Genomic DNA, 21,551 nt, shown 5'->3' with positions numbered 1-21,551 from the left:
CCAGCCGTGTGTGACATTTCTCTGCAGGAGTGTGTTCTAAGATTCATGCAGTAGACTTACAGTCTGTTGGAACACAGTGCATTCACTTTAAAGGCTTTCATACATGTAAGAGCATTCGTATCATTGAGCCCTCTTTACCTAACTCATTTCTTTTCTGGAAAATAGTGGAGGATCAGTCATTTAGAATACGCTGTAAATATAATTGCTTTCTAGTAGGCCTCCATATTGGTTGGGGTTAATGCCTTTTTTAACTAAATATTTTGGCAACTCCCCACTCAGTAATGATTTTGAAATGCAGAGGAAAAACGACAAATGATTACTTATTTGTGGTAAATGATTTCGTTTCAGAAAATTAACTTTTAGGATATCACTGTTTATTAACAAGTTTGAATAAAAGCACATTCGTGCCATCAGTTGCATATATTATGTCTGTAGAGGGAGCATCTGATTCTTTTTATTTTTTCATTTTTATTTATTTATTTTTAAAAGATTTATTTTATTGGGGCTGGCGCTGTGGTATAGCAGGTAAGGCCGCTGCCTGCAGTGCTGACATCCCATATGTGTGTTGGTTCGAGTCCTGGCTGCTCTACTTCTGACCCAGCTCTCTGCTATGGCCTGGGAAAGTGGTAGATGTCCCAAGTCCTTGGGCCCCTGCACCCGTGTGGGAAGACCCAGAGGAAGCTCCTGGCTTTGGATTGGCACAGCTTTGGCCGTTGCAGCCATCTGGGGAGTGAACCAGCAGATGGAAGACCTTTGTCTTTCTCGCGTCTCCTTCTCTCTCTGTATAACTCTGACTTTAAAATAAATAAATAAATATTTCAAAAAAAGAGATTTATTTTCTTTATTTGAAAGACAAAGTTACAGAGAGAGGTAGAGCCAGAGAGAGAGAGAGAGAGGTCTTCCATCTGCTGGTTCATTCCCCAGATGACTGCAACGGCCGAAGCTGTGCAAATCCAAAGCCAGGAACCAGGAGCTTCTTCCAGGTCTCCCATGTGGGTGCGGGACCCCAAGGACTTGAGCCATCTTTTACTGCTTTCCCAGGCCATAGCAGAGAGCTGATCAGAAGTAGAGCAGCTGGGACTTGAACCAGTGCCCATATGGGATGCCAGCTCTGCAGATGGAAGCTTTACCCGCTACACCACAGTGCTGGCCCCTGGAGTAATTATGTTTAAGAGACCATTTTCCAGATTTTATTTGTAATCTTTGTAACTCCAGTAGATTATGAACGCCAGTTTCCCCCACACTGTTCCTTTGAAATTATTCATGATTCATTTTTGGGAAATGAAGATTTTTCATTGTAAGCCTTTGTTTCCAGTGTGAATAAATGAAGCTTTTATTTAATAATTACAAAATAAAGCTTATTTGAGAGGCATATAGCCAGCAACAGAAAGACAGATATGGTAAGCTCCCATCTGCTGGTTCGATGGCCAGGGCTGTGCTGAGGCCAGAGTTGGGAGCTGAGAACTACCCTACCCCCTCCCCAGGTGGGTTTCAGGAATGCAACCATTTGAGCCATCACCCCCCACCCCAAGGTCTACATCATGGTGAAGCTGGAGCCAGGAGCTTGCAGCTGGCATTGAACCCAGGCACTCTGACAGAACACAGGCACCTTCCCTGGTGTTTTAACTGCCAGGCCAAATGCCCACCACCCATAAATATAAAACTAAAAATAAAATTCAATTTTTTTTTTTGACAGGCAGAGTGGACAGTGAGAGAGACAGAGAGAAAGGTCAATTTGTTTATTTGAGAGGCAGAGTTACAGACAGGCAGGGGGAGACATAGGTCTTCCTTCCGCTGGGTCACTGCCCAGATGGTCACAATGGATGGAGCGCACCAGCACTGGGCCAGGCCAGAGCTGGGATCCAGGAGCTTCTTCTGGGTTTCCCACGTGGGTGCAGGAGCCCAAGAACGTGGGCCTTCTGCTGCTGCTTTCCCAGGCTATTAGCTGGGAGCTGGATCAAAGTGAAGCAGCTAGGGCTGGAACCAGTAGCATATGGGATGTTGGCACCACAGGTAGAGGCTTAACCTGCTATACCACAGTGCTGGCCCATAAGATTCAGTTTTTATGGCTCTCTATGTAGATGAGTTATGTTTAGTGTAGTAAAATTCCAGTTTGGTAGACTTGGAGTCCTGTCCAGGTGTGTGAACTTAAGTGTGATGGACATTTAATAGTCCTGGAGCTAGCCTGGAACTGACGGTGGGCTTGTACAGGGGGTTCAGGCTGGGGCAGCTGGGCCCCCCTGAGATGCAGTCTTGCATAGCAAGGACTTTGAGACAGTCTTCACCCCAGTCCTGATCTGTAATAGGGTGGCGTTTGGGGAGGCCTTATGTGGTTTTCTGACCTTACCCAGGTGACTGTTATTGGTACAACAGCATGATCTAGAAATCTTCCAGCCCCTTACCCAAGCAGTGTACTTTAGATAACAACCATCTTTTCATGTCTCTCAAGTCCTAAAAGTTTTAGGTAGCATTCTCCACTTTTTAATGTATAAAATGGGGTAATGGGAGTTTTACTTAATATCATTGGGTCACAAAGCTTATTCTAAACTTCTTCCCAACCCGAGACCCCAGAAGTGGCCCTGGCTCCCCAACTAAAGGAGAAAATGACTGGTAGGGTGAAGAAATTCGGAGCAGGTTTTTGTCCCCTCTGTCGGGCAGGGGAGGATGGAGTTCCCCGGCCCAGCAGATCTTTGGTTGCTCGTGCACAGTGAGGGATTGGTGAGCATCTCTCAGCTGAGGGCTGTGGGTGGACACAGCAGCCAGTGTCTGCCTCTGTTCGGGAGACTTTTGCCATCAGAGACTGACTGGAGTAGGCCCTGCCTGGAAGGGAGAGAGGTTGCCCCATCTCTTCTAGGGCGATGACAGGACTACATGGAGCACCCTCTCTCCTTGCAGTCACTGGTCCCCAGAGGTATGGAGAGGACTCCATGGTTTCCATGGATCCCTGGGAAGGAGTGGGGCGCTAGGAGGTGGGATGGGGCGTTGAGAAGCAGCCACAGGGCTGCAGTGGGATCTGTCTCCTAGGAGGTGGGATGGGGCGTTGAGAAGCAGCCACAGGGCTGCAGTGGGATCTGTCTCCTAGGAGGTGGACGTCTGGCAGTGTCAGGGGCAGCTTTCCGAGTGGGTCCTCATGTGGATGAAGGTCATGAACGCCCTAGAAAATCAGAGTGGGGCCCCTCCACTGATACCCTGTGGGGCCCCACAGCCTCAGGAGGGTCCTTGCCTTGGGCGAAAGCTATAGGATCAGGCACAGCCAGCACAGTGAGAGCAAGAGGGTTTTATTAAGGAAAGTGGCAAAAACAGGCGACTCCCTGGTGTGTTTCAGTTCCTGTTTGTGGGGGATGACAATATAGGTTAATATCTGAGCGGAATACTCTAACAGTTCCAGGGAAGAGGGGGAGACTCACAGGGATTAGGGCTCTACCTCTTTCCTCCCCTTATTTGATCATGTCTGCATTGTCATGACAACTGTAAACGGTCATGGTGTGAGGGGGGAGTGATTTTACCATGCTGCTGCGTTATAATGAGGGTTCAAGCCTCCTTGAGGGCAAAACAGTCGCCATGTTGCATTTAGCTGATTTGAACCGATTGGCTCCCCGGGTCTTGTTTGGCCAACATCCTGGTGGGGGGAGCTGGGGCCTGCCACATCTTACGTCACCACATCGGGATTCCCAGGAACCTGAGATGATCTCTGACAGCCTGTCCTTCGCCCTGCCTCCAGTGCCAGGTGTGGTCCAGACCTTTGACCTGTAAGCAAGCAGTCTGGACGTGAGCTGTGGCCTGCCCAAGTGTCAGGAAGGAGAACAGCTTCCGTTCTCCTCTGCTTGTTACGGCAAAGCTCGGGACAAGTCACTAAGACAAGCGTCCTCCGTCTCCACCACTGCACGGGTTTTGTTGATCAGAATCTCACCCTGCCCCATATACATCCCTGCCTGAGAAAGGAAGCTCCCAAAGTCACAGGAACGTGGACTCATCTGAAATAGTTCGTAAGGAGTGTCCGCCTCATTCCTCGCTCACGGTGCCGTTCGTCTGCTCCACAGGCGATCTGAGGGCTCCACCATGTGCTGGGCACAGCGGGCACCATGTGTCCTCTGCCCCCTACAGCTGACAAGCCGGTTGTGTTGCAGAGGGGGTCAGACAGACGATCCTTAGGGAGGGGCTTTGCGCAGCCACTGGCAGCCCTGCCTGGTTCACGTGCCGGTTCTGCCCCCTCTGTGCCAGGTGACCAGAGTGACCTATTTAAGTGTCATTTTCCTCATCTGTACAGTCAGGATAATATCTGGCTCTCGCTTCTGGGGTTGGTGTTCAGATTCCTTGATAGTCATGGACATTCCTAGTGCGGTTTTGATGGTGATGTTTCTTTTCCTTGGGCTGGTATAGGCTTATGGATGGCCTTGTCTAGCGCACACATTGTAGTGGTTTCTTTTAAGAATTCTTCAGTTGTCTTGTTTTTTATCAACACCCAACAACATAGTCACTGCCCACCAAGTTTGAAAGTCCCATCCGACAGGGACTTTGTTGTTTCTTGTGTGCTGGGGTGAGGATGGCTGATCACGGATTAAACCGCGTTTACTGGCACCGTGTCAAGGAGAAAGAGGTCAGGGTGTTAGCACTGATGGCGAGGCTGCCTGGATCACACAGTTTGGCAGGCAGAAGACAAACTGGTTGGTTTGGTGTTCAGTAGAACCGGCACCTGCGCTGGGCAGTGTCCGCCTCCACTCTGGGTGCTGCCAGCCAGGGTGCTGGGATTGCTGTCACACATGGGAGCTGCCGCCCGTGCTCCTAAGCTCTGTGTCCTTGGGTTTTGTGTTAGATGCACTTCAGTTCTGTTTCTTCCGCAGGCTGGGCAGCTGGGCCACATGGTTAGGGTTGGTTGGTAGAGGGTTCTGTCCACAACCGTATGTCTCCATTTCTGGGTTGATAGGACTTTCAAAGTTCAGTCCTTTTAGACCGTGAGTCTGCTGATAGACTGAATGTAAAGTTCAAGGAACACTGTTTGCCCAATTTCCCCTGGCATGACAATGGAAAATGACCAGAGGCAAAACTCTGGACGCGAGTTTGCAGGAATATTTAATGTTTAGTTAAGGAATGTCCCAGAAATGAAGAACAGCCCAGCTGTCCCGTGTAGGACTGGCTCGCTGCCAGCATGGGCAGAGGGCACACCCTTTAGAAAAAAGGCACCTGCTTTTCATCAGCAACCTGAATCCTTTCCAGTAAAGTAAAATTATTTTTAAAAGTCAACCAGTCAGAACAGTTGTGGTCACCTGAGGTTAAAATCCTAATATGGCACTAGTTTTCATTTTAGCTCAAAAGTGTTATTTAAAAAAAGCTAATATTCAAGGTTTGAGTAAAAGGTATCAGATACTAGAGTGCCATGAAAAATGTTGATTTCTGAGACATGAAGCTCCCTGTTGTGGTCAATTTACTGATTAAAATGTATCGAATGTTCACTTTGTGTTGATGAATTTTCTGACAGTTTTTAGAACACATGACCAAAGATCACAGAAGATTTTTGTAATTAGTAATTAGGGGTCACATAAACTCCTGAGCCAGGAACAGCTGGAAAAATGATAAAAAAAAATGCTTTGATAAAATTACCTAAGTCACCCACACAGCCAAGAACCCATTTGTGTTCAGGTTCTGAGATCTGATTTTCAGTAAAACTGACCACACACAAAACCCAAAAAAGGCCTGTGCCTACTTAAAGGCAATCAAGTTACAAGTATACTTTATGGTTTCTTGTTCCTTTTTACCTAGTTGTTTATTCTAAGATGGAACTTGTGTGAGTAATTTAAAAAAAATTATCACGTACATGTGAGTCAGTACTCATTAACGCTCTTAGTTGCTTTTTAATTTTTAAATTTATTTTTTGCCAAATTGTTTTAATAAAACATCTATTTAAAACAGAGCACAGGCATGTTTCTTGCAAAGGAGTGTAAGTGAGTTCACCACAAGCTGTTGCCAAGGCTTGTGCCAGGCAGCTGTGGTGACCCCAGGACTTGTGGTGGAGGTGCTGGTGCTGACCGAGCTCAGGGGAGAGAGACAGTTGCTCCAAGCCTGCCTCCCCTGGGATGAGTTCCTGGATGACACAGCTTGTCTCTTTTCTCCCGCTGAGGGCCCCTGCAGGGGTCGTAGCTGTGAGGGCCAGGGAAGGGTGCACCTGCAATTCTTGGCGATGCTCTGAGAGGGGCCTTGGCACCGAGTGTGGTGCCAGCAGCTTCGGGCAGCAGGGAAGGGTCCTGGCCCACGGGGCCAAAGGAAATTTCTGTTTCTTTCTGCTAATTTGCGAATGGTTTAGTTTTGGGTTTGCTTGTGTTTGGAAGATTGACCGTCTTCCCCTTTTATGTTAGGAAACATGTGTGCACTCTTTTCAAAGGCATCCTATTTTATAGGCAAACTCAGCCCGTCGCGGTGAACCCCATCAGGAGAAGGTCCTCCTCCAGGATGTCTCTGGTAAGAAAGTGTGACTGCTTTTATTCTGTAATAAATATACAAAATAGGTGTAATAAAATCTGCTCTTGCTAGTTTTTGTTTTGAGTCTGAGCCATAAAAGTGTGCTGATCTTTGACTTTTTTTAACCGAAGAAATGGTGATTTTCCATAGGTCCAACTAACATTTATATAATGTAATTATATGTACTTAAATATTAGGTTTAATCTGATGCTAACATTTTTGACTATTTGTCAAGAGTAATCATACATTGGTAGACATTTAAAATATTAGATGACTTTGTCTAATAAGCTTGAATATGCTACATGTAAGCTTTGTTTTAAGAACTGTTTATTTGAAAGGTAGAATGACAGGGAGATGGAAAGAACATCCGGCTGTTGGGTCACTTCCCAAATGCCTGTAACAGCCACAGATGGGCCAGATGGAAGCCAAGAGCTCTCCCCCATGGGTTGCAGGAACCCACATACTTGGACCATTGTCCACAGCTTTCCAGGCACATCTAGTAGGAAGCTGGATCAGAAGCAGAGAAGCTGGGACTCAAACCAGCAGTTCGTTATGGGATGTGGGTGTCCAAAGCAGTGGTTAAACCTGCTGTGCCACAGTACCTGCCCATATATAAGCTTCTTATCCTCACATATTTATATGAGGCAACTTGTGTTTATTGTTTCTTGGTCTTTTTTTTTAAAGATTTATTTTATTTATTTGAAAGAGTTACAGAGAAAGGTAGAGACAGAGAGAGAGGTCTTCCATCCGCTGGTTCACTCCCCAAATGGCTGCAAGGGCCGGAGCTGCGCCGATCCAAAGCCAGGAGCTAGGAGCTTCTTCTAGGTCTCCCATGTGGGTGCAGGGGCCCAAGGACTTGGGCTGTCTTCCACTGCTTTCCCAGGCCACAGCAGAGCGCTGGATTGGAAAAGCAGCAGCCAGGACTAGAACTGGTGCCCATATGGGATGCTGGCACTACAGGCCAGGGCTTTAACCTGCTATGCCACAGCGCCGGCCCTGCCTCTTGCTCTTAACTTTTCTGGATGCAGATTTTCTGGTACTTCTAGTGTCCTCAGACTCTGTATGTAAGGCTTGGCATGGCCACACGGGGAACACTGAAAATGAAGGCTACGTGTCTCCAAGTTTATCTTCCATGTGTAATCTGTGTAACTCCTTTAGACTTTTTTATTTTTTAAATGGAGGGAAAGAATCCAGCAGAGAATTATTTTACCCATGTTACATGAAGATGTGTTTTAACCTTATGTTTTATTTCCATTTCTTAGCCTAAACCCCCCCAGCCTTATGTGATGCCTCCCCCGCCCCAGCTGCATTATAACGGACATTACACAGAGCCATATGCTTCTTCCCAAGGTAAGGTACTCTATTTTCTAGTGCTTCCTGCTCTTATTACTATGAATAAATCTATGAAGACTTAGAGACCTTAAGGCCTGGGTAGTTTTTGCTGAGTCGGGATTGGAGTCGGGACTTGAACTCTGACACTGTGACGGAGGATGTGGGCATTCCAAGCAGCTTTTTACCTACTAGGCCACATGCCTGCCCCCTGTTCTGCTCTTAGTCCACACACGGCCAAGTGGAGGGGTGCAGGGATGGAGGCAGGGACACCAGCCAGCCAGGTGCCGTGCTGGTCTAGACAAGCTGGGGGAGGGACCCAAGCTGTGACGGCAGAGGCAAGGGAGAGTCCAGGGGCTAGGAGACGGCCAGGTATTCCAGAGTGGGAAAAGTACAGCGACAGGGGTGCCTTGTGGGCCGGCAGGAGCGCAGCGGGGCTGGGGGTGCCACCAGGACAGAGGGCTCTGTGGTATACCAGTTTGAGACTCGGTTGCCACTTGGGACTTCACGGAGCTTCTGAAGCACAGAAGGAATGCCTCTCACAGGGGCTTCTTCCTTTGGACTTGACTGCTACTAAGTTTCTTTGCAGTGCTGGCAAGGACTCATGGTACCAGCATTTCAGGTGAGCAGATAGGCCCCTTCCAGGCGGGACAGGCATCCTCACACGGCTGTAAAATCCAATTACATTCCTGATTCGTGGGTCCAAGTCGTCCTGCAGCACAGGGGCAGGGCAGGGCAGTGCAGCTATGTTAGCCGGGCTCTTCTGGATCCTGGGCCTCCAGGGTGTGCAGCCGCGGTGACACTGTGGGATGGGAACAGCTCCGATCCTGCTGTTTCTTTGCCTGGTTAGGGTGGAAGTGTTCATTCGGGAAGAAGCTACACAGGCGATCTGAAACTCCAGTTAAGGAAATGTTTACAGGCAGTTGGTGCTAGAACGAGCTCATCCTCATCAGCCACATCTCTGCCAGGCAGGGAGAGCAGAGTCTGTGGCTCAGTGCCTTCAGCAGTATTGGCCTTGAGGTCCACACGGTCCATTTTGTGTTTCTAGTAATACGTTTTTAATTTTCAGAAAAAGACAATGTTCTGGGGTACAGCTATACTCTTTTTTTTTTTTTTTTGACAGGCAGAGTGGACAGTGAGAGAGAGAGACAGAGAGAAAGTTCTTCCTTTTTCCGTTGGTTTACCCTCCAATGGCCGCTGCAGCCAGCACGCTGCGCTGATCTGAAGCCAGGAGCCAGGTGCTTCTCCTGGTCTCCCATGCGGGTGCAGGGCCCAAGGACTTGGGCCATCTTCCACTGCACTCCTGGGCCACAGCAGAGAGCTGGCCTGGAAGAGGGGCAACCGGGACAGAATCTGGCGCCCCAACTACAACCTGGTGTGCCAGCGCCACAGGCAGAGGATTAGCCTAGTGAGCCATGGCGCCGACCGGGTACAGCTATATTCTTAATATTGGACTTAAGTCTGGCCAGTCTTTATGGGGTGCTTGATCCTGAGCACCACCCTGTATGTAGGCAGGGTCCCCTCCGGGCTACGTATGAAGAAGCCGAGTCCCCCATGGGCCCTCGGAGTGGGTGAAGCCACGTGCTTTGGGCAGGGTTTTACAAGCTGTCTATTGAAGATGTCATCCAAACTCAGGACTTACTCTTTGTTTGACTGGACCAACTGCTCCAATTTAATACCTTTTTCTAAAATGTCATTTTAAAATTACATTTCACACTTTGTTTTTTTTACAGATAACCTCTTTGTACCCAGCCAGAATGGATATTACTGTCACTCTCAGACAAGCTTGGATAGAGCCCAGATTGACCTCAACGGCCGAATCCGAAACGGCAGTGTCTACAGCGCACACAGCACTAACTCCTTAAATAACCCTCAGCCCTTCCTGCAGCCCTCCCCAATGTCCTCCAACCCCAGCATCACGGGGAGCGACGTCATGCGACCCGACTACGTCCCGTCCCATCGCCACAGCGCCCTGATACCCCCCTCGTACCGGCCGACCCCAGACTACGAGACTGTGATGAAGCAGCTCAACAGGGGCATGGTGCACGCGGAGAGGCAGAGCCACTCGCTGAGAAACCTCAGCATCGGCAACTCCTATGCATACAGCAGGCCCGACGCCCTGGTCTACAGCCAGCCCGAGATCCGGGATCATGCACACTTCGCCTCTCCACAGTCGGCCCACTATCCCTTCAACCTGAATTACAGCTTCCACAGCCAGTCTCCTTATCCCTACCCTGCTGAGCGGCGGCCGGTGGTGGGGGCGGTCAGTGTGCCTGAGCTGACCAACGTGCAGCTGCAGGCTCAGGAGTACCCGGCTGCAAACATCATGAGGACCCAAGTGTACCGGCCACCCCCACCGTACCCGTACCCGAGGCCCGCCAACAGCACCCCAGACCTGTCCCGTCACCTCTACATCAGCAGCAGCAACCCGGATCTCATCACCAGGCGCGTCCACCACTCGGTCCAGACGTTCCAAGAGGACAGCCTGCCGGTGGCTCACTCTCTGCAGGAAGTCAGCGAGCCGCTCACGGCAGCCCGGCACGCCCAGCTGCAGAAGAGGAACAGCATCGAGATCGCAGGGCTGAGCCACGGCTTCGAGGGCCTGAGGCTCAAGGAGAGGACCATGTCAGCGTCGGCCGCAGATGTGGCCCCGCGGGCCATCTCTTCCCAGCCCAGTGTCTTCACTGAGAGGACGAAACAAGAAGAGCCCGAGGAGCGGGAGAGCCTGAGATATGGCCATCAGAAGTCTCTCTCGGATGCCACCATGCTGATACACAGCAGTGAGGAAGAGGAGGACTTTGAAGAAGAAAGCAAGGCCCAGGCCAGCCTCCCCGCAGGTGCCCAGGAGCCCCGGCAGCAGGGCGGTTACTCCCAGGAGCCACCTCTGAGCTGTGCCTATGCCTCCGTCGGGCCTGTCGCAGGCCCGCTGCACATCCTCGAGCCCAAGTCCCACATCGCAGAGACTGAGCAGAGGGTCAGGGACATCAGCCCTGTCCACCCGAGCGTTGACGCCCGGCGGCCCAGAAGAGATGGGCTGCTGACGCCCTCCATGTCCGAGTCTGACCTCACGACGTCGGGGAGATACCGAGCCAGGAGGGATTCTCTGAAGAAAAGGCCAGTGTCGGACCTCCTGTCTGGAAAGAAGAACACCGTGGAAGGCCTCCCGCCACTCGGGGTAAGCATGGATGTGCCTCAGACACTGCAAAGAGCGTCCTTCGTCCTGGGTATTTATTTATTTGTGCTTATTTGAAAGGGAAAGAAACAGGGAGAGAGACAGGCAGAGATCTTCCATTCTTTGGTTCATGCAAATACTCATGACACCTGGGGTTGGGCCCGCCTGGCCAAAGCCAGGAGCCTGGACCTCCGTCTGGGTCTCCCACATGGGTGGGAGCCTGGACCTCTGTCTGGGTCTCCCACATGGGTGGGAGCCTGGACCTCCGTCTGGGTCTCCCATATGGGTGGCAGATGTCGAAGCACTTGAGCCATCACCTGCTGCCTCCCAGGGTGCACGTTAGCAGGAAGCTGGATCAGAAGGGAAGCTGGGACCCTAACCAGGCACGGCAGTATGGGGTGTGGGAGCCCCAAGTGGCTTAACTACTGTGCCAAATGCCCAGCCCCCCTTTTCTTTGCTTTTGACCCCAATACAGTACTTTCTGTCTTGTCTTGAGCACAGCTGATAGAAACAGTCGGGATCAGTTAGAGTTTTGGTGGTTTTGCTGGATCAGTTACACGGATGCAGTGTGGAGGTGAATGTGGAATGCGGGGAGCGAGTGAGCGGGACTTTGATGATGTACTGTGAAGGAAAGCAAGTTAAAATTTGGTGATTCCAGGGCCGGCGCCGCGGCTCACTAGGCTAATCCTCCGCCTAGCGGCGCCGGCACACCGGGTTCTAGTCCCGGTCGGGGCGCCGGATTCTGTCCCGGTTGCCCCTCTTCCAGGCCAGCCCTCTGCTGTGGCCAGGGAGTGCAGTGGAGGATGGCCCAGGTGCTTGGGCCCTGCACCCCATGGGAGACCAGGAAAAGCACCTGGCTCCTGGCTCCTGCCATCGGATCAGCGCGGTGCGCCGGCCGCAGCACGCCGGCCGCGGCGGCCATTGGAGGGTGAACCAACGGCAATGGAAGACCTTTCTCTCTGTCTCTCTCTCTCTCACTGTCCACTCTGCCTGTCAAAAATAAAAAAAAAAAAAAAAAAAAAAGAGAGAGAGAAAATTTGGTGATTCCAGCCGAGACTTCTGTGACAGCCACCCATTAAAAGTACAGCATGGAGACACAGCACCCCTAGGCTGTGTGTGTTCGCTTTGCTCAAGCGATGTCTGCAGTTAGCATCCAGGGATGCTAATCCATAATCCATCCCATAATTCTGAAGGCCAGAGTCTGGGTGGAGTCAGCTTGCACTTCACCACGTTGAATTTAAAACAGGCCTGTTGTTTTCCCCATGTCACAGATGGAGAAATAGACTGGGAGGTACAAAGTAACTTTTCCAAGGTCACACAACTAGAAAACACTGAGCTGGAACCTTAAAGCCGTATTTGTCTCTCAGCCTGTTCTCTCGTTGTCTTAACTGCTCTTCAGTACAATAAACTATTATACTGTATATTTTATGGGGTAATAATTGTTGAAGCCTTGCCTATTCTGTCTTTTGACCAAAACTTTTGAACCTTGCATCTTCAGCCCTTGACTGTGGCTTGTCGGGAAGCGGGTCTGCTCTGCACTGTCCAGACGCTGGCTCCATGGCCTGCATCTCCACTCCCCGTGCCCTGCAGGTGCCCCAGACCGTGGCGATGTGGAATTCTGCCTGCCCTTGGCTCCCAGTGTCCTGGCAGCCAGGCCTCTCGTTCCCATCTCTGCCAGATGGCCTGCTCAGAGTTCAGGGCTTCTCCACTGTGGTTCTGGCCTAGTGTATGAGGTCCTCAGAGAGGTTGCATACATCTTGATAGGCAGGAAAAAACCTTTGTGATACGCTAGTGCTTACGAAAGAGACCAGTATACATGGACAGAAACTACTTACAAAACTGCCAGTGGTTTCGATGTGTTTTCTTTCTGTCAGTTTTAGGTTTGATTTTTGTGGGGAGCAGCTCGGACTAGACTAAGTTACTGGAATTAAGACTTATTCTATGCATCTGCTCTCCTCTGTGGGGAGCAGCTCGGACTAGACTGTTACTGGAATTAAGACTTATTCTATGCACCTGCTCTCCTACAATATGGCGCTGGGAGAGGAGAAAACAGCTTCCGCACAGCTGCCTCCAGTTCAACCAATTAACTGTAGGACTTGCTCCTGATTGGAGAGCAGCGTACTCGGCGTGTGGGCAGCCGAGTTGGGATTGGCGGAGGAGGACTATAAAGGAGGAGAGAGACGGCATGCACCAGGAACATCTAAGGGGAACATCTAGCTGAAGGAACACCTGTGCAGCCCCCGAGAGAGCCGGCCGGCGGTGTGCCACTCCCCTGCGGAAGTGGGGAATGTGGCCAGGGGGAACTGCCCTTCCACGGAGGTGGAAGGGATAGTAGCCAACCCGGGAAGAACCAGCAGCAAACCCGGGGAGGGCTGAGCAGACGAAAGAACAGCGCAGGGTCCTGTGTTGCTCCTCCACGAAGAGGGGGAGCGACATAATGGTGCCGTGACTCGGATATGAAGCCTAGGCAGGGTTTAGTGTTGCTCCTCCACGAAGAGGGGGAGCGACAATTTTAAGTTTAATTTTTCCTGATGGTACAGTCTTTCCTACCCAACAGTAAAGGCCAGTGCCTCAGGGGAGGCTGAGGCCAAGGGTGCGGGCTGATGAGCAGGGACTTAGGATGCGGATGGGGTTTTCCCGTAACTGCTGGAGTTGCCGAGCCAGCCGACACCGTTAACGCCGTCCGCATCGCCATAAGAACCGCCTGTTATTACATGTGCCCTAATACTTCCCCAAGTACAGCCCTGTATTCCAGCCTGTTTTATTCTGGTTTGGTGTGAGTGGGGCCTGGCAGTTTCAGCTAAATCTGAGAATTCTGATCAATTTGGTTCTCATAAAATACACATTTCCTCTTGATGGATTTTAAGACCTGTAGTATTAATAAAACTATGAAGTGGCCTCTGCTTTTGGCTCCGTCCGCTCTGCCTAGAAGAGTGTGCTTGGCAGTGGTGGTCCAGGGGCACGAGGCCGCGTCCTGAGCTGATGAGCCTCGCGTCTGAATCTGGCCCTGCCCTGAGTTCTCTGCTCAGTGGGCGGGGCCTTCATTGTCAGAACCTGCGCTTCCATGCCTGTGACACGGGGACACTGCCCCTGCTCGGCCGGCTTTGAGCACGGAGAAGTGCCTTTTGCATTATGATCCAGCACTGAGTACCTTATCAGAGAGGCAGTCACTGGACATCAGGGAAGCTATTTAATCTCTCTGTGACTTAGTATTTTCTCTCTCTTTTTTAAGGTTATTTATTTGAAAGGCAGAGAGATACAAGGAGAGGAGAAAGATCTTCCATCCACTGGTTCACTCCCCAAATGGCCACAACGGCCAGGGCTGCACCGGGCTGAAGCCAGGAGCTTCTTCCTGGTCTCCCAAGTGGGTGTAGAGGCCCAATAACTTGGCCCATCCTCCACTGCTTTCTCAGGCACATTAGCAGGGAGTAGAACCAAAGCAGAGCAGCTGGGACTTGAACCGGCACCCATATGGGATGCTGGCATTGCAGGCGGAGGCTTAACCTATGCCACAGCACCAGTCCTGGGCCCCAACTTAGTTTTCTTATTTGTAAATAAGATAACTCCAGAGAGTGGTTGCATGCATCTAACTCAGTGACTTAACTCCAAGGTTATAGCATGCGTCCAACTTAGTGACTTCCCAAGAGTTGAAGAGACCAGGTCCCTATTAAACCCTTGAATCTCTATCATAACATGAGGTTGCCATTATCTTTATTTCATTACAATTAAATAAACATACTAATGTAGATTAACGCCACGGAAGTTTAGAATTAAAAACAGTGACATAAATTGCGGATAGGAAGGAGCATGGTAGAACTCCCCACCCATCTCCATCACCTGAGACTTGATTGTTATCTTAAAGGGAGTCTGGTTTGGATGCTTTTCCATCTGTGTAAAGACTTGAGTTTTGTGCAGCGATCGTCACCTAAGAAATCACTGTGGACCATTGTACATGTGCTCTGTGGGCTAATAACTCAGAGCCAGTTTTGACTAGGGAGCTTTCTTCAAATACTGACTTTTGAACTGACCCCAGGCGGGACAGTGCGGGGCATTTTGAGTCATTTTCAGGTAAGGAAGTGCTGCAGCCAGCTTATCTTGGCTGTTAACAGGAGGATTTCAGTAATTTTATATTTAAAGAAGATGATGACAGCTTATAATAAGTGATTGCATTTATCTGTTTGTTTATTTTGTGGACTGCTGCTGGTCTTGTCCTGTTTTGAAAGTTGGGAGTTCTCTGAAGGAATGCTGCCTGCCTGGAGCCTCACCTTTCATTGCAACAGAACCTTGTAACCAACTGAGTTTCAAGAGGTTCTATCTGGAAGACCTATCAGGGGTTTGGCCTTGAAAGGAATGTGTTCCTCCTAATATTTGTTAAGCAAATGATGTGTGAAGGAGTGGGCTCTCTCCTGTGCTTGTTGGCAAAGCAGAACACACTCCCTTTGTTTCTAGTCTTCAGCTCACTGGACTTTCTTTCCAAAGGGATTGTATTTGTGTATATTTCAAAGACACACGTATTTTTTTCAGGGAATGAAAAAGACTCGAGGAGATGCCAAAAAAATTGGTCCTCTTAAGTTGGCAGCCCTGAATGGACTTTCTCTTTCCCGGCTGCCTCTGCCTGATGAAGGGAAGGAAATGCCTTCCCGAGCAACCAACGATGAAAGGGTGAGTGACCGGGGCTCCTGCTTTCTCTGGACGCTTGGTAAAACCGCAAAACTGCCTTTATGGGATTTTAGAGAATTCTGAACATAGTATTCATAAATTAATGTTATGGATTTTTAAATTTCAGCCTTGAATGTTGATTAATTTTGTTTCTGAATCTTCTTTGCCTTCTTCCAGCTATTTGGGGCAGTCATAACTTTTGGTGGCCTTAAGTTGGGAAGAAATCTACAAATATATTGGATATATATAGGAAAGAAACCAGACATTGAGTGCTTTCAGTAGATTGAAAATTTATCTTGAAAGCAGATACTTAAATTTTTCAAAACTTCTTTACTGCTGAGATGTACTTTTTATAGATTTTATTACAAAGAAATGAGACAGCATAAATTTGCTTAAAGCTGCATTCTGGAGGTAGTTTCCATATGGACTACTGCTTTTATTAATGTTTCATGGATCATACATTATAGAATGTAAACGTTTGTGTATGGATGTTGGAAGACTATCCTGCTGTAGGATTTTTACTGTCCTCCAGAACTCTGTTTCATAGAGGTCACAAAACTGATGGTAGATTTACAGAAAACAAATTCAACAAATTGCTTTAGGCCAATTTTCAACTTTAAACAGAGTGCAGAATTATATTTCTCACCAAGATTATCTTTTGATCTTGTAACTCTTAAAATTTTAACTTTGGTTTCACCTAGGTTTTCAATATTAGATAATTCTGGACTTGAAGTGTAAAACGGGATTTCAGATGGACAATTAAAATGCAGCTGTGACATGTGACTGTATTCATTGTATCCCACACATTCTGTTTTACAGTGTAAAATCCTGGAACAACGGTTAGAACAGGGAATGGTATTCACAGAGTATGAAAGAATTCTTAAAAAACGACTAGTTGATGGAGAATGCTCCATAGCGCGGCTCCCTGAAAATGCAGAAAGAAACCGATTCCAAGACGTCCTTCCCTACGACGATGCCAGAGTAGAGCTGGTCCCGACTAAAGAAAACAATACTGGCTACATCAACGCATCGCATATTAAGGTGAGGGAAACGTCTAGGCTGATAAACGGCACATACAGTTTTGGGTTAAGGTACAAGAAGGTATCAAGTCTGTATTCTAAAAACACCCCAATTTTATTCTAAAAACACCCCAATTTTGAACCACCCTGATGTTAGGTGAAAAGTGTTTATCAGACAGAGTGAAAATCACATGTATTTTCTCCACACGGGAAACTGCTCTGTGCCCAATACTGTTAGAAGAGACGAGACATAGGAAGCTTCTATTAACTGGCTTCAGAATGTTATCCTAAACCTGAACGCTTCTCCTCACTCATAAATTTTCTCAGGAGCTACTGAAATGCTGTTTCTACCTCACCACATACTGCTGTGTATCTCTATATAACATGTCTGGGCTTTCTGATGGTGTTCACAAAAGCTTTTACTTACTAAGGTGCCATCTTTTCTCTCTGCAAGCTCCCCGTAGTCTTTCAAAAAAAAAAAAAGATTTTGAGAAGTAGAGTTGTATACTGAGAGAGGTAGAGACAGAGAGAGAAAAGGTATTTTATTTGCTGGCTCAGTACTCGGATGGCTGTGATGGCCGGAGCTGGGCTGATCTAGAACTAGGAGCCAGGAGCCTCCTCCAGGCCTCCCACGTGGGTGCAGGGGCCCAAGCATTTGGGCCGTCTTCCACTGCTTTCCCAGGTCATTAGCAGAGAGCTGGATAGGAAGAGGAGCAGCCGGACATGAACCAGTGCCCATGTGGGTTGCTGGTGCTGCAGGCAGAAGCTTAGCCTGCCATGTCACACCCCCAGCCCCCCCCCCCCCCCCGCCCCACATAGTCCTTTAAAATACCATTTTGCTCTTCAAAGAAGCACTTTTCCCCTGAAAAGAGTATGATGTCACTTAACTGAGGTAACATTGCATCCATCCACGTGGAAAAGCTGACACTTCATAGCAGGTGGCTGACTAAAGCCAGATAGCCCTTGGTTCATGCTGGCTAGATTCTTTATTTGGGGAAGGAGAAACGTCTGCATAGTGAGTGAATACGTAAGTATCTGGTCAGGTGTTTTTCTTAGATGTTTGATGACATCCGAGGCTTTCCGCAGACCATGCATTCCAGTGACCGCCTTACCCTGCGAACCTGCATGTAGTTTTCTGTTTTGTAAATTGGGCCAAATTTATTTTTAAACCAAGCATTGCTTTGGAATAACTCATTTAGCCTCTCATGACTGAATGGATAAGAACCGAGTAACACTGTGCTTACACAGTGGTGCTTCCAAGTCTGCAGAGACAACCTGGTATCTGTTCAGAAGTGGACAGATGCGGGCCTGACTCCCAGATGTACCGCTCACCAGCTGTGTCCTCATCTTACTAATCTCTAAATGAACAAGTGATGATCCCTACCCGGTAGGCTTCCCATTAGATGCCACCCCACTTCTCCCCCTGCCCCCGGCTTGTTTGCTGTTAAAACCTGTAGCCATCCACAGTGCCAGCCACTGAGTGGGTAGGTGGGTACTCAGGGGAGAGGATGTGGGGCCGTGCCTCAGGGACACTGGCATCCTTACATGAGGGTGTGGGTGGAACAGGGCTTTAGGCACAGCCCTGTAAACTTCGTAGGCAGTCAGAGAGTAGTTATTATGTTATTGGTGGAGTTGTGATTTAACACAGGTCTCCTGACTACATAGGCTGCAATTACACTGTTGTATTAGCTAGTACCAAGATGTTAAACCTTAAGTGGAGAATTTTAGTAATATTGTGGAGGCTTATCTTGACCCAGAATTTCAGAAGTGAGAGATTACATTAAGCAATTTTCCCTGGAAATCTGATGTTTCACTTGAGTTTTGACGTAATTCCCTATATTCTTTGCCACATGTTTAGTACTTCAAGAAGGGGAATTATGTTTGAAATTTGGAATATTATGATGTTGATATTATTTTTATTTTTATTTTTTTATTTTTTGACAGGCAGAGTGGACAGTGAGAGAGACAGAAAGAAAGGTCTTCCTTTGCCGTTGGTTCACCCTCCAATGGCCGCCGCAGCCGGCGTGCTGCGGCCGGAGCACCGCACTGATCTGATGGCAGGAGCCAGGAGCCAGGTGCTTTTCCTGGTCTCCCGTGGGGTGCAGGGCCCAAGCACCTGGGCCATCCTCCACTGCACTCCCGGGCCACAGCAGAGAGCTGGCCTGGAAGAGGGGCAACCAGGACAGAATCCGGCGCCCCAACCGGGACTAGAACCCAGTGTGCCAGCGCCGCAAGGCAGAGGATTAGCCTAGTGAGCCACGGCGCCAGCCAATATTATTTTTATAACAAAAGGAACCATAACAGCTACTTGTTGAATGCTTATCTTGTGACAGGCATAATATATACTAATTGACTCAGTCTTCACAACAACTCTAGGCAGGTAGGAAATATTATTTTTAAAATTTGTTATTTGAGAGACAGAGAGCAAGTAGAGCTCCCCATCTGCTAGTTCACTCCCTAAAGCCCACACACAGCAGCTGGGGCTGGGCCATGGTCTAGGCTGGCAAGCAAGAACTCAATCCAGTTCTCCCACAGAGGGCAGGAACCCAATTACTTGAACCATCGCTAATTCCCAGGGCCTGTATTAGCAGGAAGCTGGAGTCAGGGGGCCAGAGGCTAAGTGGGTATCAAGTCCAGGGAACTCCAATGTGGGATGTGTCTTAATCACTAGGTCAAATGCCTGCCCCAATATTTTTATTTTTATAGGTGAGAACTGAGATTGAGAGGTTAAGCATATGACCCCAGGTCATATAGATATTAATTCAATGTACATAAAAATGTTAGGGGGCTGGTGCTGGGGCGCAGTGGATCAATGCCCTGGCCTGAAGCACCGGCATCCCATATGGGTGCCGGTTCGAGTCCCAGCTGCTCCACTTCCGATCCAGCTCTCTGCTATGGCCTGGGAAAGCAGTAGAAGACGGCTCAAGTCCTTGGGCCCCTGCATCTGCGAGAGAAACCTGAAAGAAGCTCCTGGCTTCGGATCAGCACAGCTCTGGCCATTGTGGCCAACTGGGGAGTGAACCATTGGATGGAAGACCTCTCTCTCTCTCTCTCTCTCTGCGTAACTTTGACTTGCAAATAAATAAATCTTTTTAAAAAAACATTAATAGTAGAGATTGTACAGACAAGGGAAAAAATTAAGATATAAGCCTTTACTAATTCTGCTGAATATTCTACCATGTTCTACCATGAACACACACATGAACACATTCATGTATTACACACATACACACGGTAAATTTTTTAACCTTTTCTAATTTCAGGTTTCTGTCAGTGGAATTGAATGGGATTATATTGCCACACAGGGACCGTTACAGAATACCTGTCAGGATTTTTGGCAGATGGTATGGGAACAGGGCATTGCAATTATAGCAATGGTGACGGCAGAAGAGGTAAGTACTCGTTTCTCTTAACTGATTTGGCAGCCCCCGAGACAGTTAATGTGTATCACATAGAATCCTGACCTTTTGAGGCTGCAGCTGTCTGTGGGAAGGGGCCTCTGTTGCTGGATCTCCTGGTTTTACCCAACATACTTGTCTTTAACAGGAAGGGGGAAGGGAGAAGAGCTTCAGGTATTGGCCACGACTGGGTTCCAGGCACAACACTGTCACCTATGGGAGGTTTAAGATCACGACCCGCTTCCGCACAGACTCCGGCTGCTACGCCACCACGGGCTTGAAGATGAAGCACCTGCTCACGGGGCAGGAGAGGACAGTTTGGCACCTGCAGTACACAGACTGGCCTGAGCACGGCTGTCCAGAAGACCTCAAGGGATTTCTCTGTAAGTGTTCTTGTTCCTTAGGGCAACCCCTCTAGAGCCATTAGACAGGAAGACTTACATTTCTGAGACGTTTCCTTTGTGTTGCCTCACATAAGCTTTGGACTTATTTTCAAAGAATTTAACTGTCTTAGGGAAGGTATCCCAGAAGAGTTGTTCAAGGTAGGCCACAGAATGCTGGCACTGCCTCTCAGGGACTCTGCCATCTCATCTTGCAGGTGGGCCAGGTGGAGGCATGGACTTGCCCACATCTACACACAGCCATTGGGATTGGTTCATGGGCACTGGGGCTCTCTATCTTATGGGATGATGGGAAGGCTGAGTTATCAATTTGATATGCCGTCATCCCTGAGTACTTTTCTATTTCATTATTTTTTTTTTCACAGCATACCTTGAAGAGATCCAGTCTGTTCGACGCCATACAAATAGCACAAGTGAACCCAAAAGCCCCAACCCCCCATTGTTGGTGCACTGCAGTGCTGGAGTGGGGAGGACCGGCGTCGTCATTTTGTCCGAGATCATGATTGCCTGTCTGGAACACAATGAGGTGATGCCTTTCACGTGCAGTCTGACCGTTTTCCCGTGCAGCTAGGAATGAGGCTCAGAAGAGAGGCACAGAGTGACCTAAGAACTCTTTTTTAAAAATTTGAGGGACTGGCATTATAGTGCAGCAGGTTAAGTTGGTACTTACGAGTGGCATTCCATATGAGTGCAGCTGCTGCAGTTCTGATCCAGCTCCCTGCTGATGCTGGGAAGGCAGTGGAAGATGCCCCAGGTGCTTGGGCCCCCACCACTCACATGGGAGACTGTCTGGAGTTCCAGGCTCCTGGCTTTGACCTGGCCTAGCCCTGGCTGTTGCAGCCATTTGGGGAGTGAACCAGTGGATGGAAGATCTGTCTCCCTCTCCACTGCTCCCCTCCGCCGCCGCCCAATCAATAACTGCTTTACAAATAAATAAATCTTTAAAATAATTTATTTGAAAAGCAGTTAGGGACAGAGACAGACAGATCTCCTAAATGCCTGCAGTGACAGGTCGGGCCAGGCCAAAGCTGGAGCTAGGAACTCAATCCAGGGCGTCCACATGTGTACTTGAGCTATCACCTGCTGTTTCCCAGGGTGCACGTTAGCAGGACGCTGGACT

General features: G+C 48.9%; 1 protein-coding gene across 1 annotated transcript in view; it reads left to right on the top strand.

The window, feature by feature from the left end:
• PTPN21 (protein tyrosine phosphatase non-receptor type 21) overlaps nt 1–21,551 on the top strand; it is a 77,873-nt gene that overhangs the window by 53,251 nt on the left and 3,071 nt on the right. Inside the window, exons 11-18 of the mRNA XM_002719612.5 lie at nt 6,393–6,453; nt 7,716–7,803; nt 9,516–10,957; nt 15,479–15,616; nt 16,433–16,654; nt 19,896–20,024; nt 20,179–20,413; nt 20,797–20,957. Coding sequence (XP_002719658.1) covers nt 6,393–6,453; nt 7,716–7,803; nt 9,516–10,957; nt 15,479–15,616; nt 16,433–16,654; nt 19,896–20,024; nt 20,179–20,413; nt 20,797–20,957 — 2,476 coding nt within the window. The remainder of the gene's footprint in view (nt 1–6,392; nt 6,454–7,715; nt 7,804–9,515; nt 10,958–15,478; nt 15,617–16,432; nt 16,655–19,895; nt 20,025–20,178; nt 20,414–20,796; nt 20,958–21,551) is intronic.

The sequence above is a fragment of the Oryctolagus cuniculus genome, chromosome 20, assembly GCF_964237555.1.
Source record: "Oryctolagus cuniculus chromosome 20, mOryCun1.1, whole genome shotgun sequence".
Taxonomy (NCBI): Eukaryota; Metazoa; Chordata; class Mammalia; order Lagomorpha; family Leporidae; genus Oryctolagus; species Oryctolagus cuniculus.
Note: the sequence above shows the minus strand (reverse complement) of the source record. Positions and strands in the feature narration are given on the sequence as shown.